General features: G+C 35.9%; 1 protein-coding gene and 2 long non-coding RNA genes across 7 annotated transcripts in view; 2 read left to right on the top strand and 1 right to left on the bottom strand.

The window, feature by feature from the left end:
- Positions 1-14,908, top strand: part of erbb4b (erb-b2 receptor tyrosine kinase 4b) — a 162,220-nt gene extending 147,312 nt beyond the window's left edge. For all 4 annotated transcript variants that reach the window (XM_077616611.1, XM_077616613.1, XM_077616610.1 and 1 more), the window contains 8 exons: positions 2,569-2,724; positions 3,759-3,834; positions 4,363-4,509; positions 6,601-6,698; positions 9,271-9,441; positions 10,365-10,596; positions 11,297-11,425; positions 11,723-14,908. In XM_077616611.1, the coding sequence (XP_077472737.1) occupies positions 2,569-2,724; positions 3,759-3,834; positions 4,363-4,509; positions 6,601-6,698; positions 9,271-9,441; positions 10,365-10,596; positions 11,297-11,425; positions 11,723-12,411 (1,698 nt within the window). In that variant the 3' untranslated portion in view covers positions 12,412-14,908. The remainder of the gene's footprint in view (positions 1-2,568; positions 2,725-3,758; positions 3,835-4,362; positions 4,510-6,600; positions 6,699-9,270; positions 9,442-10,364; positions 10,597-11,296; positions 11,426-11,722) is intronic.
- An 8,538-nt stretch (positions 14,909-23,446) lies between these two features.
- On the top strand, positions 23,447-24,616 carry LOC144087384 (uncharacterized). Its single transcript, XR_013304718.1, has 3 exons — positions 23,447-23,721; positions 23,803-23,949; positions 24,511-24,616. It is a non-coding gene; the product is annotated as an uncharacterized LOC144087384 (long non-coding RNA).
- Positions 24,617-24,657: 41 nt separating this feature from the next.
- On the bottom strand, positions 24,658-25,118 carry LOC144087199 (uncharacterized). Of its 2 annotated transcripts, XR_013304658.1 has the most exons (3): positions 25,099-25,118; positions 24,917-25,035; positions 24,658-24,854 (listed from the first exon to the last, which is right to left on the bottom strand). It is a non-coding gene; the product is annotated as an uncharacterized LOC144087199 (long non-coding RNA). The 2 variants fall into 2 exon arrangements; XR_013304657.1 differs by lacking the exon at positions 25,099-25,118 and having other exon boundaries at positions 24,917-25,092.
- Between the last annotated feature and the right edge of the window lie 277 nt (positions 25,119-25,395).

Genomic DNA, 25,395 nt, shown 5'->3' with positions numbered 1-25,395 from the left:
TGTTCAATCTCATTAGGAGTGTTTCCTCATGAATCACGTACCTTCGGGATGAATTGCTTGATTATACATTTTGGTGAGTGTGCTGCTAGAGTGTCTTGACAGCTTCCTCTGTGTATTTATTTTCTTGTCAGAATTAACTGCAATGGAAAGTGCCAGGTGGTAAAGAATGGTGCTACTTCACTACTCTATCCTTGCTATTGATTTGATCTTCAGCCCTTCACTTCATTCAGAGCAGCATCTGTCTTCCCAAAACACACTGGTGGAAAATATTGCTTAACCGGGTTTTGTTCCTTGCGACTCTGTACAAGAGGTATAAATAACCATGGCAATAGGTCACATTTTTCTATGCGTGCTTGCTCTCTTTACTTTAAAAAATGTTGTTGAGCATAAAGTATCCAGACATATTCTTTGAATACAGTGATATGAAATTATCCTGGACCACTACTTGCTCTCATATGCTATGTAACCTTTTATAGGGCACTCAGATAACTCAGTGGCTACAATTGACAGCTCTAGAGGTCAAAAACATGTTCAAAATATGCACTGAAATATGAGCATTAACTGCCAGTCCTTCTAGTTTAAATGAATTTGCAGCTATAGTTATCAATGTCTGGCAAAGAGATAAATCCTATTAAATATAAAAATTAGATAAATACAATATTTATACATAAGTGAATTTCAGTTTAATTTCTAAATGAATTAATTTCTAAATGTACTACTTATTCATGAGAAAATATATGTAAAAATACTATTAAAACATACAATAATTATCAGTAATAAAAACAAATTATATAATCAAATGTCAGCCATCAATCAATGTCTGTCACATTTTGCATCATTTCAGCCACACTTGTTTATCAAGTGTTAAAATATTTAGATCATTTTAATTGTGTTAATTTATTTTTTGTATTCATTAATAAAAATCATACACAAATGATTAATATTAAAAAAATACAATTAAAACATTTTGGCACCTGTACTTACAATACAGTACTGTTAAATAGTTGGGAACATATTGGACTTTTTTTAAATTTTAATAGTTGCTTAGTGTATATTGAAATTAGTTTTCAATACTACGCAAAAAAACATTGTAGAATGTGTAAAGCGCAATAACTTTATTCTCTCTGAATAATAGCAATGTAGACACTACTTGGTTATTGAGGAGTGCAAATCCTTGTTCCCTACCTATTGGAAAAATGTCCGGACATTTCTCCTTTCTCTGTTGGCTTGCCACATCTAATCCCTGAAGGTTTAAAGGCAGTGTTCATCTGGAGGTGTGATATGTTATGGACCGTAAATATTATTTTTTCTCCCCCGGTGTTACATATTTAAAAAAAGAAAAAACATCCACAGAATCTTGGTTCCTACATATGTTTCCAACAACTGTAGATCTTGAATTGTCAGACATTATCAATGTCATGCATGCATACAAAGTGAATTTGAGAAGCAACAAGACCATTAAAAGTATTATTATTATTATTATTACTGTTATAAATACTTTACCAAAATGTCCTATGAAAGGTTTTTTTCCTTGTCATAATCAGTAACAAATTCTAACATGTTAGTTGGTTGATTAGTCATAGCATCCATTCCTGTAAGTGATGAATGGTTGTGACAAAAATATCATTGTGGTGACATTTTTAATAGCCCCCGGTGGATTAATCCCCTGGCTCAGGTGGTGCAACGAATTTGAAGACCCTTTATAATGATCAATTGACAAGAAGTTTGATGTGATTCCGATTAGAATTGCTTTTGGTGACCCTTTGTGTTTTTATCAAAACAACACATTTCCTTTCCAATATGCTGTTTATGCTGTTTATATATCCCACTGTACAGATTTTCTTAAGTCTTAAGTTCCTCACACATTTTTCCAATCGTGTCAAGATTTATTCTGAGATATCCTTTGCAGCACATATTTCAGAACATTTTTCATATTTTCTGGTGATGCAAAGTTTTGTTCTACTCTATAAGTGTTTTCCATCATGATTGATCTTGAACTTCCTAAACATAATCAGGTGTGGTGCCTACATAAAGTATCACAGATGAACTGAGGCAACCTCATCTAAATTTGTTTGCTTGTCTTTATTAGGCAGGTAATCATTTTTAATTAAGGTTTGTAATAGCAACAGTGTGTGACTGGATCTTTTTCCGGATTCATTATTAAATGTATTGGCTACAACGTCTTTCTTCTCACGCCTATGGATCCTATTTTAATTGAAAATCCTTCACTACATTGATGCATATGGAGGCTGTTGTTATTGTACTTTTACGACATAAAGGGATTTTACACAGTTGGGTTGTTGATTAATGAGAGTTTGCATGGAAATAACAGTGTGGTAGTAATGATGATTACAGCAATAATTATGAAAAAGCTAATGGGGTCTTAATGGTTGTAGAGCATTGCAGTGATGCGATGGCAAAGACAGACAGTGATGTCGAACACGACTCAGTCTTGCATGCATTTTTTCACAGGTCACTGCCAGTACACATTGATATCTTTGTAGCTGCGGATTACATATAAAAGAGTACAATAGAAAGTAAACTTACATGTGCATGCATGTGTTGCAGGGGATGATGTATCTGGAGGAGCGTAGGCTGGTCCACAGGGATCTGGCAGCTCGTAACGTCCTGGTGAAATCTCCCAACCATATCAAGATCACTGACTTTGGCTTATCCCGCTTGCTGGATGTGAATGAGAAGGAATACAATGCAGATGGTGGAAAGGTAAACACTTGCATAATTGTAAGCAAAGTAAACAACAGAAATCATTGCATGAGACAAATTCAAGTTTTAAATAGCCAGACAGCACCTATTAAACGTGAATACCCTTCATGTGAAATACACTTGCACCTAGTAGTACAGTGGTACCTCTACTTAGGAAATTAATTGGTTTCAGAAGTGGTTTTGTAACTTGGATTTTTCGAAAGTAGATGCATATTTTAAAATGAATTAGCATAATTCGTTCCACGATCTTTAATACTATCCCCTAAACCAGGGGTGTCAAACTCATTTTTTGTCGGGGGACACATGGTAGTTTCGATTACATCTGGAGGGCCGTTATGTCTTCCAACTAGGCTGCCAAAATTAATCGATTAATAAATTGACAGCTTTCCCGATCGTGCTAATCAATAGATCATTTTTGGACATTCGAATTAGTACAATTTTTTGCAAGTATTGATTTAAAATGAGGAAACAGAGGAAATAATCTATAATCTCCATTTGAATTTCATCATAAAACAGAAAGTTGGCACTCATCATTTATTTTCTCGGGCCACACAAAATGATGCTTAGATCTATAAAACCTGAATATTCAGGGCTTCTAATCCAGTTCTTTAAATCCATTTATAAAAAAAATCTAAATATTATATCTAAAATGGTCCGGCCCACATGAAATCGATAACGCGGCCCGCGAACGAACCCGAGTCTGACACCCCTGCTCTAACCCTTATTCCACCGGGCCACCCTGTAGGGATCTTAGTTATTTAATATCAAAGATTGACATTCTGGTGTTTTTAACCATAATAAAAACAATAATAATGGTTCAAAATTTGACATTTGAAAATAAATTGTAGCCTCAAAAAGAAATTAGCATTTAAAGATCATCCATATTAGTCATAGGGATCTCACCTCTTCTGTAGCACTTAAGTTTACATAGTTAGAATATTTTTAGCGGTTAGCACTCTAGTTCAATAAAATGTGCCAATCCCTGATGAATGTTTTGATGTTGTAAAGTGATGGGTCACTGCTTTTCCCGACAGATGCCCATTAAATGGATGGCCCTGGAGTGCATTCATTACAGGAAGTTTACTCATCAGAGTGATGTTTGGAGTTATGGTAATATTGCATTAAATACATTTACATAATACAAATATCAATTATTGTAGAATGATTTAGTGTTAATAGGTTTTATTAAGTACTTGTCATGCTGAATGCCAGCATTTAATTCATATGAATAATGTCAGAAATATATAATACATGAATGTTGTACTGTTATTTATTTTGATTCCACAGAATAATTTATGGATTTTATTTGTTTTTTTTATTTGTGCTATAAGTCAGACATAAAAGTCAAGTCATCCTTCTGATATTTTCCACACAAACACTGGTTTTATTAGTTTTTGAATAACCAAGTGTATGTTAAGATCTCCTTTATCCTTTAATCAATTAGCCGTTTTCATTCCATTCAAAGATGAAATGTGTCCTTTCAGTTCCTCTGATTAATGCCCTTTGTTTTTTTTGTTTTTTTCTAATCCCAGTTTTTCTCTGATCTCCTCTGTTTGTTCATGTTTTTGCTTCTCCAATAACATATCTTTTTTATGTCGTAAATGTCTCTCTCTTTTTATAAATAATCTATTTTTTTAGGGGTAACAATTTGGGAGCTCATGACCTTTGGAGGTAAGCCATATGATGGCATTTCAACCAGAGATATTCCAGACCTCCTGGAGAAAGGAGAACGGCTCCCACAGCCACCTATCTGCACCATTGACGTCTACATGGTCTTAGTCAAATGTAGGTCAATGTTTACCACTCTTAACTCCTTGTATGGCACTCTCTTTGGCTGCCATTTTTAACACTATGTACAATCCATTTTGATTTGAAGCGCGGCCAGTGACTGCGTACTCAGAAGGAAGACTCAGCTGAAAAAGTATCTGTTACAGAGAACACATTTTTTCTTAGTATGACCATAACACGAGTAGAAACACCCACTATTTGTGTTCTTGTTGACAATCTTATTGTGAACTGGAAAACTCAGGACTTGTTGCTCTCTTCTTCCTACCCCATTCTTAGTTTTCTTCAGCTCACCCCTATTTCTTGTTTGGATTGTAAAGTTACTTGGTGGACTTGCTTTATTACGTAGGTGGCTAACGTTGTGCATTTCACAAGGCACAGCTGATGTTCGTGTCGCATCAGTGCGTGTCTTCTGTCATTTTCTATTTGTTTTATATATTTTTTTCAGCATCTCTTTGCTCTTTGTTTGACTAGTGCAGACTGTGAATGATGTTGAATTAGTTCTCTGTCATTGGTGGATGTGTGCATAAACCACCGAAAGTCACTGTGTTGGAGAAAAAAATTAGGTATTTGCGTGCAGTATAATTTCAGATTTTATAAACTGCCTCTGCCCTACCTCTCTGTGAGCAAGCGACTATTTCTTTTTCCTCAGTTGACGGTGCATGTGCGAAATATGTAATTAACAAAGTTAACCCAAACTTTATCAAGAAATGTGCTTTTTAGAAAATGTACATCTCAACATGAGACTTATTTAAAAAACAATGTTTCCCTACTTGGTCGCTGTTTATGTTTTACAGAAGACCAAAATGTTTCAGTACCTCTGTTGATAATAGAGGTCCAAATATGTGACTTTTTTCATCATTACTAACTTACTTTCTTATAAACTGACTTACTTTGATATCCAATCCATTTAAACTGGTAGGGTTGGCAGTGAATGAACCAATGCCTTCAATTGCAGTTTATGCCAAGTTAACTTTGTCATGTGACCCACTCATGAAGTTCCCCAAGTTGCCTCAAATCCAATAACATTCGTTCCTCCCAGTTCACATTTTTTGGACATATGCTCCTGTCAATGGCAGCCAATTAATTCAATGCCACTGCTCTGAACGACACACCTAATTTGCAAGGTAGGGTAAATATAATAAAAAAATAGTTTGCAAGACATGCAACTTCTTTAATGAACTGTCCATAACCTCCTCATCAACACGTTGGCTTTATCAATGGGTCACTACCCTGGCACGGTGGCACAGTAATCCTCTGATATCATGCCAGTACCACCTCAGCCTGCGGGCTGAAGTCCTGCCAGTCACCTTGGCGGTGGCACCTTGAACCAGCAGCCACCTGGCAAGCAGGCACACACTCACAGCAGGATGAGGTCACCATTGCTTTTGTGACTTTTGCTCCATTATTGCCAAAATTACTTCTCAGCTTGTTATTGTATGCTTCGAATAAATCAAAAATATTATATATATATATATATATATATATATATATATATACATATACATATATATATACATATACATATAAATATATATACATATACATATATATATTTATATAGACATATATACATATATATATATATATTTATATAGACATATATATACATAGATATATATACATCTATACATCTATATATATAATTACTTCTCAGCTTGTTATTGTATGCTTCGAATAAATCAGAAATGTTATATATATGTATATGTATATATATATATATGTATATATATACATATATATATATACATATATAACATTTCTGATTTATTCGAAGCTTACAATAACAAGCTGAGAAGTAATTATATATATATATATATATATATATATATATATATATATATATATATATATATATATATATATATATATATATATATATATATATATATATATATATATATATATATATATATATATATATAGAAAGGGTTAGGGTCATTTTTTATTTTTCTAAATGATATATAATATCATAAAAAGTTCTGACACCATCATTGAATGTAATGTTTCTCAAGATAAGTCCAGATACTTTTTTGTCAAAATAGGTTGACGTTTTTCTGGTCATTGAAATGTGATTTTATCTTCTACCAGGCTGGATGATCGATGCAGACAGCCGACCCAAATTCAGAGAGCTGGCAGCAGAATTCACCAGGATGGCTCGTGATCCCCAAAGATACCTTGTTATTCAAGTATGTCAATAAGGACTGTTGGAATGCGCCTCTAATGTCACATTTTCAAAATATAACCTGAAAATGGCTGAGAAAATTGCAGAATTAAAATCAAAACACTGGTTAAGCCTGAGCGGCCATTTCCAAAATGTGCTTTAGTAAGCTAAAGCCAAATTTTAACAAGTCTCAAATTAGAGTGCTTTTTTTGTTTTGTTTTGTTATTTCAAATGTGAATATTAACTCATTAACTTTATTTCTACGAATGATTTGCTCCTCCCAGAAAAAAAGGTAATTGCACATCTAACTCTGCCAATAAGTTAAGATGATCTCAACAAAAATAACAGACAGAGTTGTTCTTGTATGTATACTGCTCAATATATTTAGCTTCATAGCAAACTGAACATTTAATATATTCAATCCATGTACAAATAACTATACACAATATATTTTTTAATAGGTGACATATTATTTTGAGCCAACTGATGGTGTAGAGGTTCACTTGCCTGATTTCGGTGCGGGCAGGCCTGGGCTCGATTCCCACTGATGGCGGTATAATTATGAGTGTGAATGGTCGCTTGTCTCTCTGTCTGGCCTATGTTTGAATGGCGACTAGTCTATGACGTAGACTGCCTTTCAGTCGGCTGGGATAGGCTCCAGCATCCCCCGCTACCCTTACGAGGATGCGTGGTATGGAAGATGAATGAATTAACATATTATTGTGTTTTATTGTTTTTTTGTTGCTCTGTTTTAACAGAAATTATTATGACAGCAATATGTGGCTGTCTAGTGTGGCACTATAATGTCCCTGGGAATATTACTATTTTGTAAAATACAAAATGCAAATGACATATCTCACTTTTATTTGTGATTATTGTCTTGAATATGAACAGTCACAATCAATCAATGAAGAAAACAATTAAATGATATTTTTCACTTGATACAACAATCAGAAATTTTAAAAGAAAAATGCATGTAAAATAGAGCTGGAAAAACTTCCATGTGACGCTGACCTCATCAGTTAAAATACTCTGGGCTGCTTGTTAAGTTCAGAAGGAGAGGCGAAGAAGTCTTTTGTGTCACATGAGTGGAGATATGGTCAGCGGCACATTAACTTTCACATTCAAGCAGACATGAATTATTCACTTGGGTAACGAAAAAGAGAAGGGGGAAGCTCTGCGTCGTTTTCGTGCGAATTTCCACCAAACATTCATCAATACTGTCAAACCAAGTCTTTTGTTCAAATCATCATTCCAAGCAAAAGGTGTTGTGATACGTGTATTTATTGGAGGATTTGATATAGTGAAAAAAAAACATTATTACAAGTGAATGTTGAAGTAATCCTCTTGCACTTACTGGAATATTTAATTTCATGATCAAATTTAAACTTAAGACTGAAGATCTCTACCAACCAACTACTCCATTTAACTCCATGATGTATTTCAAACCTCTACACAAATTTCAAATATTTATTCTTTCCGATAGGGTAAGGTATTTGAATATATGTTAAAACAAAAATAGCTGTTTTGCTGTTGAATTCAATGAACTTCAGCTAAAATCGTAGCTATGTTTCTACTAGCCTCAAGAGAGTGTGACAGTAAATTATTGGTGATGATTTCTAACTGAAATTTCAACATTTAAAGAGCCACTAATTGTAGGTCACACCAAAAATACATACGCAGGCCTTGAAGCAAAAAAAAAAATCTCAATCAGAACGTGGGAAGAGGGCGAGACACCATTGCTGACCTTTTCTTCATAATGGCTGACAAATGGAGATCAAAACGTAGTAGATGAAGTGAATGTATACATTTAAATGCCGTGTTCAGGTAAGGAGTTTTGTGGAATTATGATGATTTCACAAAACTCTTTACCTGAGCGTACTCTGCCATTGTGTGTCTCCATATCAAATGGCAGGTGCTCACACTGCAAACGCTCTGTGCACTTTGATTTCCTGAATTTATTTTAGGTGTAAATTATGTGAACTGGATTAAAAATGTAGGATGATGAGATGCTTTGGAAATTTGAAAATCTTAACGTTATTTCGTCTTTGAAAATGGATGGCCTTTTTTTTTAAACGAAAATACTTTTTACTGCAAACCTGAACAAATTGAAAGAGAGCCTGCGTCGCAATCTTTGGAAGATTGTGAAGTTGGAACGGTAAGAATCGGTCATATGTTTGTTGCGTGCATCCCCCTCCCCTAAAAAAAAAAATAACATATGTGAAGCTTTTTCCACAATTAGAAGACTGGTGTTTCAAAAATTAGATACCCAATGCATTTGAAATGGAATGGCTGGCATTGATCATTTCTTCCTCCTTTAACATTTAAAATGGGTTGGACGCCTGTCGTCGACAATGGAAGCTAATGAGTTAAGAGAATGACATTATTAATATTCATTTCTTTGCAAAACTATATTGGCTTGCTCCGTTTTGTAAACTTAGCCATCACTCTTAATTGTGTTTAGTTCCCTTAGGGTATAGGGAAATTCTATCAGAGGTGTTTGAGATAATTAATTCAATAAGGTTGTGCCTCTTTATCTGAGACATATTTGAACTCTTGTGACATTTTGACAAATTTATCATATTAATCCTTCTTAGGGGGATGACCGAATGAAGCTCCCCAGTCCAAATGATAGCAAATTCTTCCAAAGTCTCCTGGATGAAGAGGAGTTGGAAGACCTGATGGATGCTGAGGAGTATGTGGTGCCACATTCCTTTAGTATGCCGCCTTTGACGTACACTTCACAAAGTCGTATGGATCCTAGCAAGGTATAGACTCCCACAAATTGTGATCCACCTTCAAACACTGATATATATTTCAGTTGTTCAGCTTTATAGTGGAAGTTGACTGAGCTTATCAAGGAAAATACGTTCGTGTTTTCATCCACCAAAGTGTTTTGAGGGTATTTATATCTTATATTTTATTATTAGTATTTGCTAAAGATTGTTTTACTATTGGTGGTACGGTGAATCAGTGGTTAGCACATCTGCCTCACAGTTCTGTTCCTTGATGGATTCCGTCCTTCCTGTGTAGAATTTGTTTGGTTTTGGTTTTTCCGGTACTCCAGTTTCGTCTTTCATCACGAAAAATATGCTTGATAGGCTGGTTGATCACGCCAAATTGTCCTCGAGTATAAGTGTCGACCAAGACAGTGTGTGTGTGATGCCTAGTGGCCATAGTTGGCTGGGATAGGCTCCAGCACCCCCAGGACAGTTGTGAGGATAATTGGAATTGAAAATTGATTAATGCTGTACCTTGCCTAAAGTTTTCGACATGAAAACTTTGTACCGTTAATAAAAGCTTTGTTCTTACAGTCATCATTTTGGTAATTTCTCAGAAATAACACTGCATGTTTTAAAGCATTTTTAGAATCAGGTCCAAAACTCTGTAACTGAATTATAAATGTGAAAAGCTATAGAGCAAATGGTGAAAAAGGGGGATTGGTCTTCAATTGGATATCACCTTTGCTGCATGTAACTCTTCTATTAGTATTGCACATCCTCAATACTGACTGAGTAATGCTTAACAAATAAAATTATTTCTTCATGAAGATGTTCTCATAATGTACAGAAGTGTTGTGGCTGACTGGGGAGGATGAAAAATACATGTTTGATTTTAAAAATTGTTTATTTTATTTTATTTTATTGACAAATTTCTTTTCATCCCCTCTCTCTATTTTATACAAACCCAGTTTTGCTACCAGGACCCTAATTTTAGCCGGCAGGACACAATGACCATCGTCCCAAGGGTAATTTCTGTTCCGCCTGTGGGTGGCACCTGCGTGGTTACCCAGGACCTGGCCTCTGGAAGTGGATTTATCCGTGCCAAACAAGAGGATCCACGATGTAATGGAACTCTAAGAAAGCAGGCCTCCCCTAGAGCAAGTGTCCTCTTGGCTGGTTCAGCACTTTTGACAGTACAAGGTAAAATAGAGTGTAGGGTTCCAACAATATCATTTTTTCAGCTCCTTATACCAACTTCGACACCCCATTGTTTGGTATTGGCCAATGGTGTAGTGATACCATGCTTTCTTAAAACCTGTATATAAATATTTTTTCTTTTTCTTTGACTACTTCATTAGTAGTGCATAGACACCTAATTGTAAAGCCATTATTATCATGCATTGCTCAGACAGTACTAACTTATTGTCTACCATTGACAGTGCTAAAAGTCCAATCCATTTGAGGTGGGAGGGAAATGAAGGAACATTTATCCACTCCCACAATCCCACTTCAAATGGACTGGATGTCTCCAAGTGATTAACTAATTGGTAGGAGGGTGCGTTCTTGCCAGAGGAAGAAAATAAGTTATGCCATTGACAGCCCTTGATATCCAACCAATTTGATCCCCTTCAATCAGTTCACTTGCGATAACGTCATTAAAGTTCACAGCAGAAAAATGATTGGACTCCGCACGCTTGGACAAATGGGAAAAGTGCATCAGCGGCCATTTTGGTTAGCACTCTCCGATGATTTTTGGGCCCCAGCAGTGCCAATACTAGTATCAGTGCTACATCAGATACTGCACAAAACGATGTTCTTGTATTGCAAGATGTGACCTGTGCAGTTTAATCATTGAGGTTAAAATAATGGTAAAGTCAAACTTATTTCTTTGTTTCTGTAGGTACGCGGGAGGACTGTAGTGGACAACGTTATAGCGCAGATCCAACTGGTCTCCTTGCCGAACGATTAGCCAAAGTGGAGAAGGAACAAGACCCCTACGCCACTGCCATGAGGGAAAAGAAATGTTCAGGTTATTTTGCTAACACACAAAGTGGAAATGAATGAAAATAGAGTGAAATCTTCAGACACTTTGCAATTACATCGCATACGAGGTACGTCAGAGGACTTGGTAGCCACTGAACATTCGTTCATTAACTGCCACCCCTCCAAGTTATCACTGTCAATAAACACTGAAACATGATCATTCAATAAAAGATCCTAGTAAAAAATGATTTGATATATATCAAAGTCAATGGAAGTGAACCAAGAGTTAGCCAAGGTTTTTGAAATGTATCCAAACTAATGACAATGTTCTTTTCATTTTTAGATTTTATCAACCCTGTTGAGGAGAACCCTTTCATTACCCGACGCAGAAATGGAGAAACCCACGCTGTAATCAATGGCGCAGGCTGCCACACGCTGCTCACGGCAGGAACTGTTGCGGCAGAGTCTTCCACTTCTGCCTCTGAGATCCACTCGGCCCACAGGAACGATGAGTACATCAATGAGCCACTTTACCTGAATACTTTTCTCAACCCTGCGGATAAGAATGGATTAGCTTCTGCTGTCTCCTTTTCTGTACCGGGAACCTCTACTGCCCAGACATTATCACAGACAGTCAACAAATCAACATCGAGCCACGCGGTCCCAACGTCCGCATACGTTCTCGCCCCTGGTCACTTCCCCCATGCCGGATATCCATCACACACCCTGCATCCAGGGCATTCAGGACATGCTCTGCACTCAGGCATTACCGGTGGCACCATCATGTTGGATAAGAAAGGCAAAAAGGCTACTTTTGACAATCCCGAATACTGGCAGCACAGCCTCCCTCCTAAAGCCTCCCTGCACAACCCGGAGTACCTGCAGGACTGCAGCACACGTTTCTTCTACCGGCAAAATGGACGCATCCGCCCCGCTGTCGCTGAAAACCAGGAATATTTGTCTGAGGCCGCTATGAAAGCCGGCAATGTGTTACCGCCACCTCCCTACAGACAAAGGAACACTGTGGTCTAGTCACCCAACTGTAGCACACAGAAAAAGGGAGCAAATATTGGAAAAGAATGAACTGTGAGCTACCCCACATTACCAAACAGTGTATTTGTTTTTGTTTTGTTATTTTAACTGAGTTCTACTTGCGCCCCTTGTGACGTTCATTGTGGTTCAAAGACTCAGCATGTACTGACCGTGCTACATGAGAAGTATTATAAACCGTCCCTCTTCTTTCCATTCACCCGAACCAACACAATCCAGCCTTTTCAGTAGTAGCTCCATAGACAGAAAAACAATCAGTAATTAGAAGAAGGAATTCATCTGAACGTCTGAACGGGTCCAAAAGCAGTGTATAGCCCAAAGAGTGGATTATTGCCAAGACTTGATTTATGATACTTCTGCTGTCTTAGCCATTTTCTAGTCATCCATGTTATCTTTTTTTTAACCGTTCATAGGGCATATGACTTCTTTTTGGGTCATTTAGAAAATAAAATAAAATCTTAGCCTATCCCTACAAAGACGTGGTGTCCACATATGTGGACATCCCATTTTGGCAATACATACACATTGACATACAACTGTCGCCTACATCACATATGTGAAAGCCAGGTCTCTTTTTTTTATTAATAACTTTTTTATATATATTTTTGAATAAATGCAATGATAATTTAATAAAATGTTAATAAAAACCAAATCAATACAAATAATAATGATTAAAAAAAGATAAATACACTCCAGCTATACCTCACTGTAATACTCTAAAGCAGTTTTTTCCCTAGTATTTTACTCACTGCCTACCATTGACAGTGACAGACATCCAATTGAAAAAAATTGAAGAATTGTCACTAAATACTGCTATACGTCCAAATCCATTTAGACTATGAAGAGTGACTCTCAGTCCAAATAGAATGAACGTCTAGTAGTGAATGTCTGAATTCACATTTAAAAGACACATCAAAATGCATTGGATCTGATAAATCAGTCTATTAAGTAGTAATAATTAAAAAAAACGGTGAGAGATTATATTAAAAATTGGATTAACCTAAACCAACAAAAAATATTAAACAATAACACAACCATTTTTAATAAATTTCAATTTTATAAATTGTTTAATCTTCAAACATTATAAATTAACTTTTTTTTTTATTTTAGGTGTATTTCTCACTTTAACTTTCTATAATTAGTATACTTATATTATACTTGTGTAATCCTTCAATGTTTTAGATCGATCTGTTAAATGTAAATTCAGGCATCAATACATTAAATGAGTCCCCAACAAAGGGTAAATGCTTTCTAAGGAGTCCACACGAGCAAGGGCACTTTGACATTGCTTGCGTGTTTCCTGTTGAAAGTGATGCAAGACAACAGAATTGTCTTGACTTGCAGGCATAAAAAGCTGCAGTCATACTAAAGAACCCAGATGTTTCAAACCCACACACATTTTACATGGTGTTGCACCAGTAATGGAATTCAAATATTTATCACATGCAGTATTGTTCTTAACACCTGTGATCAGCCTTGACGCGCCAATATAATCTCCATACATGAATTCATAACCAAATGCATTCACATTTCAGATAAACCCGCTGGTATTTAGAATGTATTCCACGAGAGAAGTGCCATTAACTTTCAGGTGGAATACACATTACTTGTGATGATGATGTTGCATGTTGAGTGCACCGAAAGGGTCAACGTTAAATAAATGTCAATGCCATCTTGGAGAAAGTTAGCGTACCGTCTAGCGGAAAACATCTATCCAATTATTGGCATGACCAAAATGTAAATGTGCAACCTTTTATTGGGCAGATTCAATTCGACGGCAGCCATTAAGGGCGATAAACGTCCAAACAAACCATTTTGACTGGGATGAGTAGCACCAATCATTCACTGCCAGCTTCTCTCTATTGTTGCCAATGGCCTGGAAAGATGACAAATGAATGATCAACTATCATTGTCAATGGCAAGTGATGAGTTAAATACTATAAAATAAGCAAATATGTGTATGTATACATCCATATATTCACCGTGTGCAGTCAATTGGTCGCTGGTCTTTTGGTCGCCGGTCTTTTGGTCGCCGGTCTTTTGGTCGCCGGTCTTTTGGTCGCCGGTCTTTTGGTCGCCGGTCTTTTGGTCGCCGGTCTTTTGGTCGCCGGTCTTTTGGTCGCGGTATTTTGGTCGCCCCGACCGCGACAACAGGCGACCAAAAGACCGGCGACAAAACAAGTTAAAACAACACGGTCTACGCATCAATAAAAGCCAACAATGGCCATGAGCAGTTTCACTGAGCCGACGTATGAGTGTATAAGTTTGTACGTACAAGAGTTGTCCCCTTAGGAAGGTACGTCTGTCAGGGTCTTACCAAGTTCTCCAACAAAAAACAATAAAAGTCCGGGATATTTGGAGCTTTTCTTTAGCCTAATAATTAATAGGGCGTTAAGTATGACTAAATAATAATTTGCAATTTGTATTTAGGGAATTTGAGCAACGATTTAAATGGTAATTATCACTTACCTTCCGGGCGACCAAAAGACCGGCGACCAAAAGATCGGTGACCAAAAGACCGGCGACCAAAAGATCGGTGACCAAAAGACCGGCGACCGTGTACCATATACATGGCGGTAAGAGGCAAACCAGAATTTGTCTAAAATTATTACAATTATTATTATTATTATTTTACTTTTAGTAGCACACCGTATCTTTGCCATTTCTGTAGAAATTACTGGGGGATGTTTTGCTCTCCCATGGGTCACCTGGAGATTTTTCAGTCACTTCCTATTAATTTTGTAGTCACTTCTAAGCAATTGGCTGCCAATGAAGGTGCCAGAAGTAAACATTCATGAACAAGTGTTCATGAGCATTCATACCCATTCCTCCTCATTAAATTGAATTGGATGTCTCTATGTCAATGGTAGGCAATGAGTTAATTATGGCTCTCTTATTAATTATAAGGTACTGGGTACTGTACATTTTGGATCATGCCCTGTTTATTTTAGGGCATTTCCAGGTTGCTTTCTATTGATTTGGTGTGATTTTGTGGAATTTAGGACACTTATTGGTTAGTTTATTTATTTCATGTCATTCTCTGATGGTTTAGTGGCATTTCTAAGTCACTTTCTGCATATTTTAGGTCAAAAACAAGATGATTGTGCAAAGCAAAGCATCTTCACAATTACCACTACAACACTGAAACCAAGGAAACAGACTAACAACCTCCAGACTGTTCTGACAGCTTGAAGTCTTTTCAAAAATATAGTGTGTGGTTTGGAAACATAGAAATAACAATTGATGTGCTTTCAATTTTGGCAAAACCTTTCCTGAACACAGAATTTCCACAACTACACCCACACCATGGTCCATTGCAGAGTAGTCCATAAAGTCAAGCTGTGAGATGTTCAATATGAGTCAGGCACTCTCTTGCCTAATAAGTGACTAGGCAGGCATTCTTTTGCACGCACAAGAATATCCACAAATGTGCTGTAAACGCTGCCATTTCCCCCGCCAAGGTGTCTCAATCATTTTGTCCACATAGTGTACTTGTTCATGTAAATGTGTGAAATGTCATTTGCTTTACCAAAAGTTCGTTATATAAGTCACTCTTTGCCATCAGCCAGACGATGTCATTGGTACTCATGTATGTATAAGTACATAAGTGGCAGCCATTGAGAGTCAGCACAAGGTTTCATAATGGATCTCAATGGAAAGGCAAGCCAATCTTACGGAAGAGAACACCAGCGAAGGGGCTTTTACCTTTTTGAATGCTAATTCTGCCAATTTCCCCTGTTTTTTCGAAGGAGGAAATTGTGTTCCCCAACATCTCACCTACTGCACCCACTCCGAAACCTTCGATGGCAGGCAAAAGGTTGTAATCTTACAGCGAGTATGAGATTAATATATTAACATTCTAGAAATGTTGCTATACCAATGCATCAATGTTGTGAAAGGAAGGCAAGGCTATATGTATTTGTAGGTTGACAGCACAAATAGGGGCAGAGAAATGATTGTATTTAAGATAAAAGTTTTGCACTTTATTTGCATGACCTTCACATTACCTGTCTTTTTTTTGCTCTCTAAAAGTTGAGGAGGAAATAACATCATAAACAGTCATATTGATTTTATTTTTTAGGTCATTTTGCCCAGCCTTAAAACAAACTAAAGAACAAATTAACATTACATCTTCCTACCTATCGAACTGATCTAATATTATTTAACAAATGAACACATACTAGCGTCCAATCAATTTTGACTGAGTCTGCGAATTAACTTTTGTTCCAATCTAAATTGATTGGACGTCTACCGCATTCAATGTCACTAAAACACCATCAGTCAAATGGATTTGACATCAATCACTTTCCAAGACAGTGAAAACGTTAAAATGTCAAAAGTGTTTCAGCTTCTGCTAAGTATTCACTAAGATGTTTGTAAACTTAAAACAATGAAAAAGTATGAAAGGTTTCATAAGGGAAATAGTTTGACTCTCAAACTAGACAATTCAATTTTCCCATAAAGTATTCCAATGGGTACGACATCCTCGTTAACGGTTCCACTACAGTCCTGAAATAGGGGGAAACAAGTCTGTTTTATTAAGAAAATGGATGTGAAGTGTGGCTTAGTGACGTCAGCCAAGCTCCCCAACTAATTCAGCTTTATGGTCAGTTTTATTGTATAAACCTATATTGTACTTTCCTTACGAGGCAATCTGACTGCCTACAGCGGGAGGCAAATATTTTTGTTTCCAGTTTACAATACTGCATAACAAGCAGTAAAAATGATCATGCTATTAGTTAAATTCTATATTTGTATTAAACTAGTAAATTGTTGACAGGAAGTTGTTTCATAATCAGGCCGAACAATATATTTTTCTAAGAACTATCCCACTAAGGTTTATTTAAAGAAAACACACACAAAAAAACCCACTGTACTACTTCACCAATACATTGTGGACATTTTGTTTTTTAATTATTATAAAATAGATGTTTTTCAGAGGCGGACCGGTGATCGAGTGGTTAGCGCGTCGGCTTCACAGTTCTGGGGTCGAGGGTTTGATCCCTGGTCGGTACAGACTGTGTGGAGTTTGCATGGATTTTCTTCAGGTACTTTGATTTCCTTCCACATCCGAAAAACATTCACTTTAGACTGGTTGAACACTCTAAATTGCCCCTAGGTATGAGTAAGAGGGTGAAAATGGTAAATTTGCTGTCACGCTGGTGTAGTGGTATCAGACCACTGATAAAAACATAGCATCATCTCCTTTATATATGTATCTTCTGGCTTACATGATGGATTCTTTTTTTTCTAATTTATTTTCTGGAAGGAGACTGATTTTTGACTGGTGTGACGTTTAAGATGATTTTACATTCGGAATGTCAGTATGCTTTATCTTGAAGAAAAATGCAATTCCCCACTCCTGGATCTATATAAGTAGCCCTTGAATTGGAACAAATTATCTCTAACTCACTTTGCGTATGAATGAGGACTTTGGATGGTTTATCTGCTAATGTGGGACAGTTTGACTTGTCTATTTCCTATTTCTATGCTCTGATTATTCAAGGGCAGGCTTTTTTTAAGTACACTAAGACATGTAAATGGTCTAAATGGAAGAACTCGAAAAGAACATAATGTAATACTTCTGTAAGAAGGTCATTCGGTATCAACCAGCTAGTTATTGTTGCTGTCACCATAATCATTAGAATCACTGGCTTTTTTTTTAACCGATCAATGTGTGTATGTAATTATCTGTTTCCAAAGTGTGAATTAATACAATTCAGTTGCAAAAGAGACATTTGACCAAGCACAGTTTTTAATGTAATTACTGTATTGTGCTATTGTACAATTCTTCATATTTCTATTATAACACAAAAAAAATATTATTGTTTGTCAATCATCAGTTTAACCTTTCATAGGGCATATGACTTTTTTAGTATTTAAAAAAGAATATGTAGGCTAGACTTGTATACTAAATGATAATATTGTAACACAATGTGACACAAAATGTGATGAAAACAGGTTTTTGAGGTTGTTGTTTTGCAAAAATATCCAAACAAATGTCAACACTAGGTTTCAATTATAATTTTTTTCATTTGCTTTATTTTTTTTATTTTAATTACTGGTTAACAATGAACTAACTAACATTCATTCGCTGCTCCCAGTCCAAAATTTGAACATCCAGGAGTATCAATGGCAGCCGATGACTCGAACGAATGCCCTATAAATGATTAAATTAAAAAAAATGTAGTATTTTCATAATTTGTAGCTGTAAATATGGCAACAATGTTTCTTTTTCAAGATTGTATCTATTTCTCTTGCATTTGAAGGAATGCCCAAATTTGTATTTTTTGGGGGGAGTGGTCTCTTGCTGTAAATAGCTATATAGTATACATATATATATGTGACTAAATGTATATGTGTATATATATGTATGTATATATGTAGATGTGTATGTATGTATATATATATATATACACATACATATATGTGTGTATATATGCATATATATACATGTATATACATGTATATACATATATATATACGTATATATACATACATATATATATACATATATATATATATACGTATATATACATACATATATATACACATACATACACATATATCACGTAAGTGTAATTTGACAACTTTTTTAAATGCTTGCAGGGTCTCTTGTTAGCCCCTCATCCCCGTGTGATTGTGGGATTGTACTTCTAGCACAATTTGGTGACCTGTGACCTCCGCTCTTGCTCACTTTGTGCAGCTTTTATATAATATTATTATTGTGTACAGGTTACTCACATATCTTTCGTGTTTCATTCAACAGTATTCATCTCTTGGCCATTTTGTACTCTATGATGCCCTTGCAATACTAACATTGACAGTATACATACAGTATCAGTACTGATATAGGAGGTTTCATTTCTTTGCATAGTTGGATTTGCACTGTTTGTTCTTTAGTATGTAGCAGAATATAATTTCATACAAATTGGGGAACCATGTTACATTCATAGTTTAATCTCTTAAATATTCATCTGAAATGTATTGTTTGGGTTTCAGAAGTTGTTACTAAGAAATATATAGAGTTTATCGAACGGCTCTTTTGCGTAAGGATCTGGTTCTTGTTGATGTTATAGCTTTATCTGATGATAATGTTTTTTTTACGGAGTTCACAACTTTGAAGCTTAATAGATGGTGCATTTCAAAATTGGGGCACCAAGGTTTGCTGAGCTCATCATTCCCTATTTCACAAGTCATATAATTTGTTAAATTTACACCCTCGACTATGAGGAGACCGTTTCATGGGCGCACAATTTTCCAATCAGAATCAAGCACAACTTTGTGTTGTAAATAGTTCAAGATATTGATTTTACAATACACACTGTAAACTACTGACTACTGAAATTATCTTTTAGTGTTGTAGTTCATAGCGAAGGGGGTATTGAATCCATTTTTGATTGATTAAATGTTTGAATATGCCTAATATAACAGGTTTATTATTGTTTCTTCTACTTTGATTTTAAAATGTACAAATATTTGCACATATCATTTTGGATGTAAAGTCTAATATGCTCATTTACAGCACATTACTCTTCGGCAGGATTTCCAGATACATAATTTTTAAAGAACTAAAAAAAATTCGACATTGACTGGAAACTACATTGTAACCACAAAACTGCTTCTTTTCACTGTTTCATTGGTAAATATCTCCCACCCAAAAATGACGCTTACAGATGTTTCCCTCTGTTGTTACATGAATCTGTCAGACCTATATTTTTAATTCAATATAAATAAAGATCAGTCAATATTTAAAGATAGGCCGTGCTTGTGCCATTTATTGGTCATTGGTTGCACGTTACAGTCTATTAGTATGATACTGCACTGCAACAATTAATTTGGTTACCTTGTCAAACACATGGCAGGCAGCAACTGAATTCTCATACTAAATTATTCATCTTCCATACCACGCATCCTCCTAAGGGTTGTGGGGGTTACCAGAGCCAATCACAGCTGACTTCGGGAATCGAACCCAGGCCTGCCCACATCTAAGTCAGGCGAGTGAACCACTACACCATCAGACGGCTGTTACAATCAATCCAACAATAATATTCTTTGGCTTTCAGCAAAAGTTGAAAGGGTTTGATCAAAACAATCATAAACTTATACACATCAACCACCCTTGACAAAGCGGCTGGATTTTTATCGGATGTGATGAATGATCGGAATTGTTGAATGCAAATTATCTTTGAGCAAATCGATTGAATGATGCTTCTCTGAAAGAGACAAAGCTCATTTTCACAGTGCATGGAGCTTTTTTGCAACACAGAAATAGTGCAGGATTTTTATTTAATTTTCAACATATATCCATAGACAACCATCCTTAGAAGTCCTGATCTCATCTCATTTTTTGAACCGTTTTATCCTCATTAGGGTAGCAGGGGGTGCTGGAGCCTATCCCAGCTGACTCCAGGCCAGAGGCGGGGGACACCCTGAATCGGTGGCTAGCCAATCGCAGGGCACAAGAAGACAAACAACCATTCACTCTCACACTCATACCTAGGGGCAATAATTTGGAGTAATACCAAAGGAGCCTTGTAATTTTGCAATAGTAGTGTTGAAAAGAAAGGCTGCCTTTTTTTCTGGTTGCCAGTCTTGTCTTTATCACTTTTTGTCAGCCTGCTTGTTGTTCGGGTGCAGGCATGGTGATATAATTCATAAATCAGATCAGGAATCACATTGAGTTAGAAAAAAGCCGTGGTCATTTTTGCAAGAAAAAAGCCTTACTATACATGGTCATTTTTGCAAAAAAAGCCTTACTATACATGGTCATTTTTGCAAGAAAAAAGCCTTACTATACGTGGTCATTTTTGCAAGAAAAAAGCCTTACTGTGCATGGTCATTTTTTTCAAAAAAAGCTTTACTATACATGGTCATATTTTCAAGAAAAAAGCCTTACTATACATGGTCATTTTTGCAAGAAAAAAAGCCTTACTATACATTGTCATTTTTTCCAAAAAAGCCTTGCTATACATGGTCATTTTTGCAAGAAAAAAGCCTTACTATACATAGTCATTTTTGCAAAAAAAACTTACTATACATGGTCATTTTTGCAAGAAAAAAGCCTTACTATACTTGGTCATTTTTGCAAGAAAAAAGCCTTACTATACATGGTCATTTTTTCAAAAAAAAGCCTTACTATACGTGGTCATTTTTGAAGGAAAAAAGCCTTACTATACATGGTCATTTTTGAAACAAAAAAGCCTTACTATACATGGTCATTTCTGAAACAAAAAAGTCTTACTCTACATGGTCATTTTTGCAAGAAAAAGGCCTTACTATACATGGTCATTTTTGCAAGAAAAAAAAGCCTTACTATACGTGGTCATTTTTGCAAGAAAAAAGCCTCACTATACATGGTCATCATAAATATTCATGGACAAAATATAATAAACATCAATTTGTGTTTCAGATACTATTTTAGACCAACAGAGAAGGCCTTGCAGGCCCTGATGGTCCACCACTGAGTTATTGTATACAATACAATGAAGCATTCTTTGCGTGTCAAATTTTAAACTTTTAATGGAGTCAGATGGCTTGGAATAATGGTGAGTTGATGTAAAATACTAAGTCAAATGTTACTCAATATTTGGTGAAATTGGTTTACTAATACGTACTGTTTCATGGCATCAAGACCACAAAACTCACGACTATTCTACGTCATCTTCAAAACATAGACAATGAGTGAGTTGGGAGGACAAACCACCTCTTGGAGCGCGGTAATCAAGCCACCATTTTTTCCACTTTCAATGTGGCGGGACAATATGGGCGTGGTTACGCCTATTGTCGACGTGGCTGAGTTTATTAAGCGCATGCGCAGCGACCGTTCCCTTTGGAACGCCAGTCACACGCTGACGGTCGACCAGCACACCAACGAGGTAAGGAGTAGAGCAATTAACTAGCTTAAATGCGTTTTTATCACGCTATCGGGAAATTTTTCAGCAATCAATTGAGCCCAAAACGCCAACAAATCTCTTAGTTTAATGTCAAGTTTAACACCGTCGACAGTTTGGAAAAGTTTGGGCTTCATTTCCCCACCGGCTCTGTGCTGTATGGTACTAGTTAACATTAGTGTCACACTATTTGACTTAAAAAGTGTGTTGTCCGTTTTCTCTCCATTATTGAGTCGTGTGGCAAGACTTTAAATGTAATCAAACAAGGCCGAGTCATCAACCGACAGTTTGCTGGGTAAATGCTCAGCGTTGTATGTAATGATAGTTTTCATTGCTAAACACCCGTTGCCGATTTGTAATTGTTCTGTTTTTACAAAAAAAAAACACTTGTACAAAACTGTTAAGCCAACTTTCTCCTAGCTGTTAGCGTCAGTCTGTATATTTAATCGCCGTATACAAAACTATTAAGCCAACTTTCTCCTAGCTCACTGGTGTCAAAGCGGCGGCCCGGGGGCCAAATGTGGCCCGCCGCGTCATTTTGTGCGGCCCGAGAAAGTAAATCATGAGTGCCGACTTTCTGTTAGGATCAAATTCAAATGAAGATTATACATGTGTATTATAATTCCTCATTTCCCGCTTTATAAATCAATAATTGTAATTTTTTAATCCATTTTTTTTCCTTTGTGTTTTTAGTTCTAAAAGCATTTAGTAAAATCTAAAAATATATATATTTAAAAAAATTCAGTTTTCCACTCTGATATTGAACATATTCCCTAAAATATTTTGTTTCTTTTTAAAATGAAAAACAAATTATTATGATATTTTCCCTCATGAAGAAAAAAAAGCTCAAACAAACATTTTTTTAGATCTATTAAAACTGAATATTTAGGGCTTTTGATAGTTTGTTTTAATCCAATTTAAATAGAAAAAAAATATCAAAATATTATTTGAAAAATGGTCCGACCCACGTGAAATCGAGTTGACGTTATTGCGACCCGCGAACCAACCCGAGTGTGACACCCTTGTCCTAGCTGTTAACGTCAGCTGTATATTTAATCCCCTCGTCTGGAAAAGGAAAAATAGCACTTGGCACTCGCGACATAATTATCATTCTTTATCTTGATCGTTTATTAAATTTCTTGTAAGATTTCTCTATCCCGTAATTGTTTGGCAACCCCCAAATACCTTGGTTAAATCAAGTTTTCCCTGTTTAGCATCAAGATAAAACTACTTCCCCACAAAACAACTAAGCCTATCGATTGAATCTCCAGGCTCTATATATGCTAACTTATGCTTTTTTGTGTGTGCAAATTTTCCCTGTTTAGTACCAAGATGCAGCTCTTCTAGCATGCCTAGAGCACTATTGAGGTTAGAGAAGAGGAGACTGGGCCATATGAAGGTAAAACTACAATCCCCCCCAAAAAAAGTTGAATCTCCATTCTATATATTCTAACTTTTGCTATTTTTTTGCATGCAACAGGCCTGAGAGATCTTCCTTGCAAGTTGCCCACTTGAATCATATGGTGTCTCTGTACTTCTGAAAATCCAACTTAAATAAAAGCCTAAATCATCATGGTGATGTTTCACTGGCCATTCATTTCCACAGCCCTTTGACTAAATCTTTAAGGTAAGAAGGATCTCAGTTAGAGCAGGAATTCGAAGTATTTATTCCCCAAAAAAAATTCTAAGTGTTTATTTTTCCTAATTTTATTGTCTGTTTATTCCCCCAGCTTTTAAAAAAAAGAATTCTAAGTGTATATACCCCCAGTTTTTTCCTAATTTTATTTTCTGTGTTCCATTTTTTCTAAGTGTTTATTCCAATTTTATTTTTAAAGTTTATTCTCCCAGCTTTATTTTTTTTCTAATTTTATTGTCTGTTTATTCCCCCAGCTTTTTTTCCTAATTTTATTTTCTGTGTTCATTCCCCCAGCTTTATTTTCTTTTCTAAGTGTTTATTCCCCCAGCTGTTTGTTCTAATTTTATTTTCCAAGTTTATTCCCCCAGCTTTATTTATTTTTTAAGTGTTTTCCCATGTTTTAAATTTTCTTTCTTCTAATGTTATTGTCAAAGTGTATATACACCCAGTTTTCTTCCTAATTTTATTTTCTAAGTGTATTTTACAAAAATTTATTGTAAGTGTAAAATTATTTTGTGAACCTTTAACTAAAGTCTTGTCTTATGTCTACAGGTGGACAAACCAAAGACTGACTACTCCAATCAACACTTCAATGTAATGCCAACTAAGTATTTTAAAGTTGAAATGTTTACCTGTAAATAAATTTTTTTAACTTGCATTGTTACTTGCATTTTTGTTAGATAAAGACAAACACATGTATACATTGAAAAACTTTTATTTTGAAAGAGTTTGGAGATAGGTTCTAGCATAACACCCATATATACTTTACAAGAGCTTTTATTTTGAAAAACTTCACTGATAGGTTCGCCCAGGCCCTCCAGCATTTTGAAAAATCAGGGTTGCCTTCATCCATTTTCAAATGGACAAAGACACTCCCCTTGGCACCAGGTGGAATTCTGGAGGAAAAAAAAAGGGTCAATACACAAAGTTAAGTAAAAAAACATTCGCAAGGTCTTACCTTTTATTTTGAAAAACTTTGGAGATAGGTTCTCGCGTAACCCCCAGCACCGAGAAATGAGGGGGTGCGTCAGCCTATCTGTACATAGGCAGGAAACCTTGTCCCCCATGGGTGGAATTCTGGAAAACAAAAAAAGGGGTCAATACATAAAGTTAAGTAAAAAACCATTCGCAAGGTCTTACCTTTTATTTTGAAAAAAACTACATTTAGCTTTTTTTCTATAAAACATCAAAAGGGTACCCATTATTCAGACATTGCAAAAGGCAATATTAAACATACTCCTGATGGTCTAGTTTTCATTTTGTCTGCTGCAGAGAGACTAAAAAAAAGTCTTTAAAGGCCCCTATCCAGTCTATTTTTCATGTTTTCCTCCACAAACAATTAATCAGGATCTTGATGTGGTGGGAAATATAGAAAACACACTGGACAGGGGCCCACAAGGTACAAATTACATGAAAATAATAAATCCTACTTCTGCC

Source organism: Stigmatopora argus, chromosome 13, assembly GCF_051989625.1.
Source record: "Stigmatopora argus isolate UIUO_Sarg chromosome 13, RoL_Sarg_1.0, whole genome shotgun sequence".
Classification (NCBI taxonomy): domain Eukaryota; kingdom Metazoa; phylum Chordata; class Actinopteri; order Syngnathiformes; family Syngnathidae; genus Stigmatopora; species Stigmatopora argus.
The sequence above is the reverse complement of the archived record's forward strand: the minus strand, read 5'-3'. Positions and strand labels throughout refer to the sequence as shown.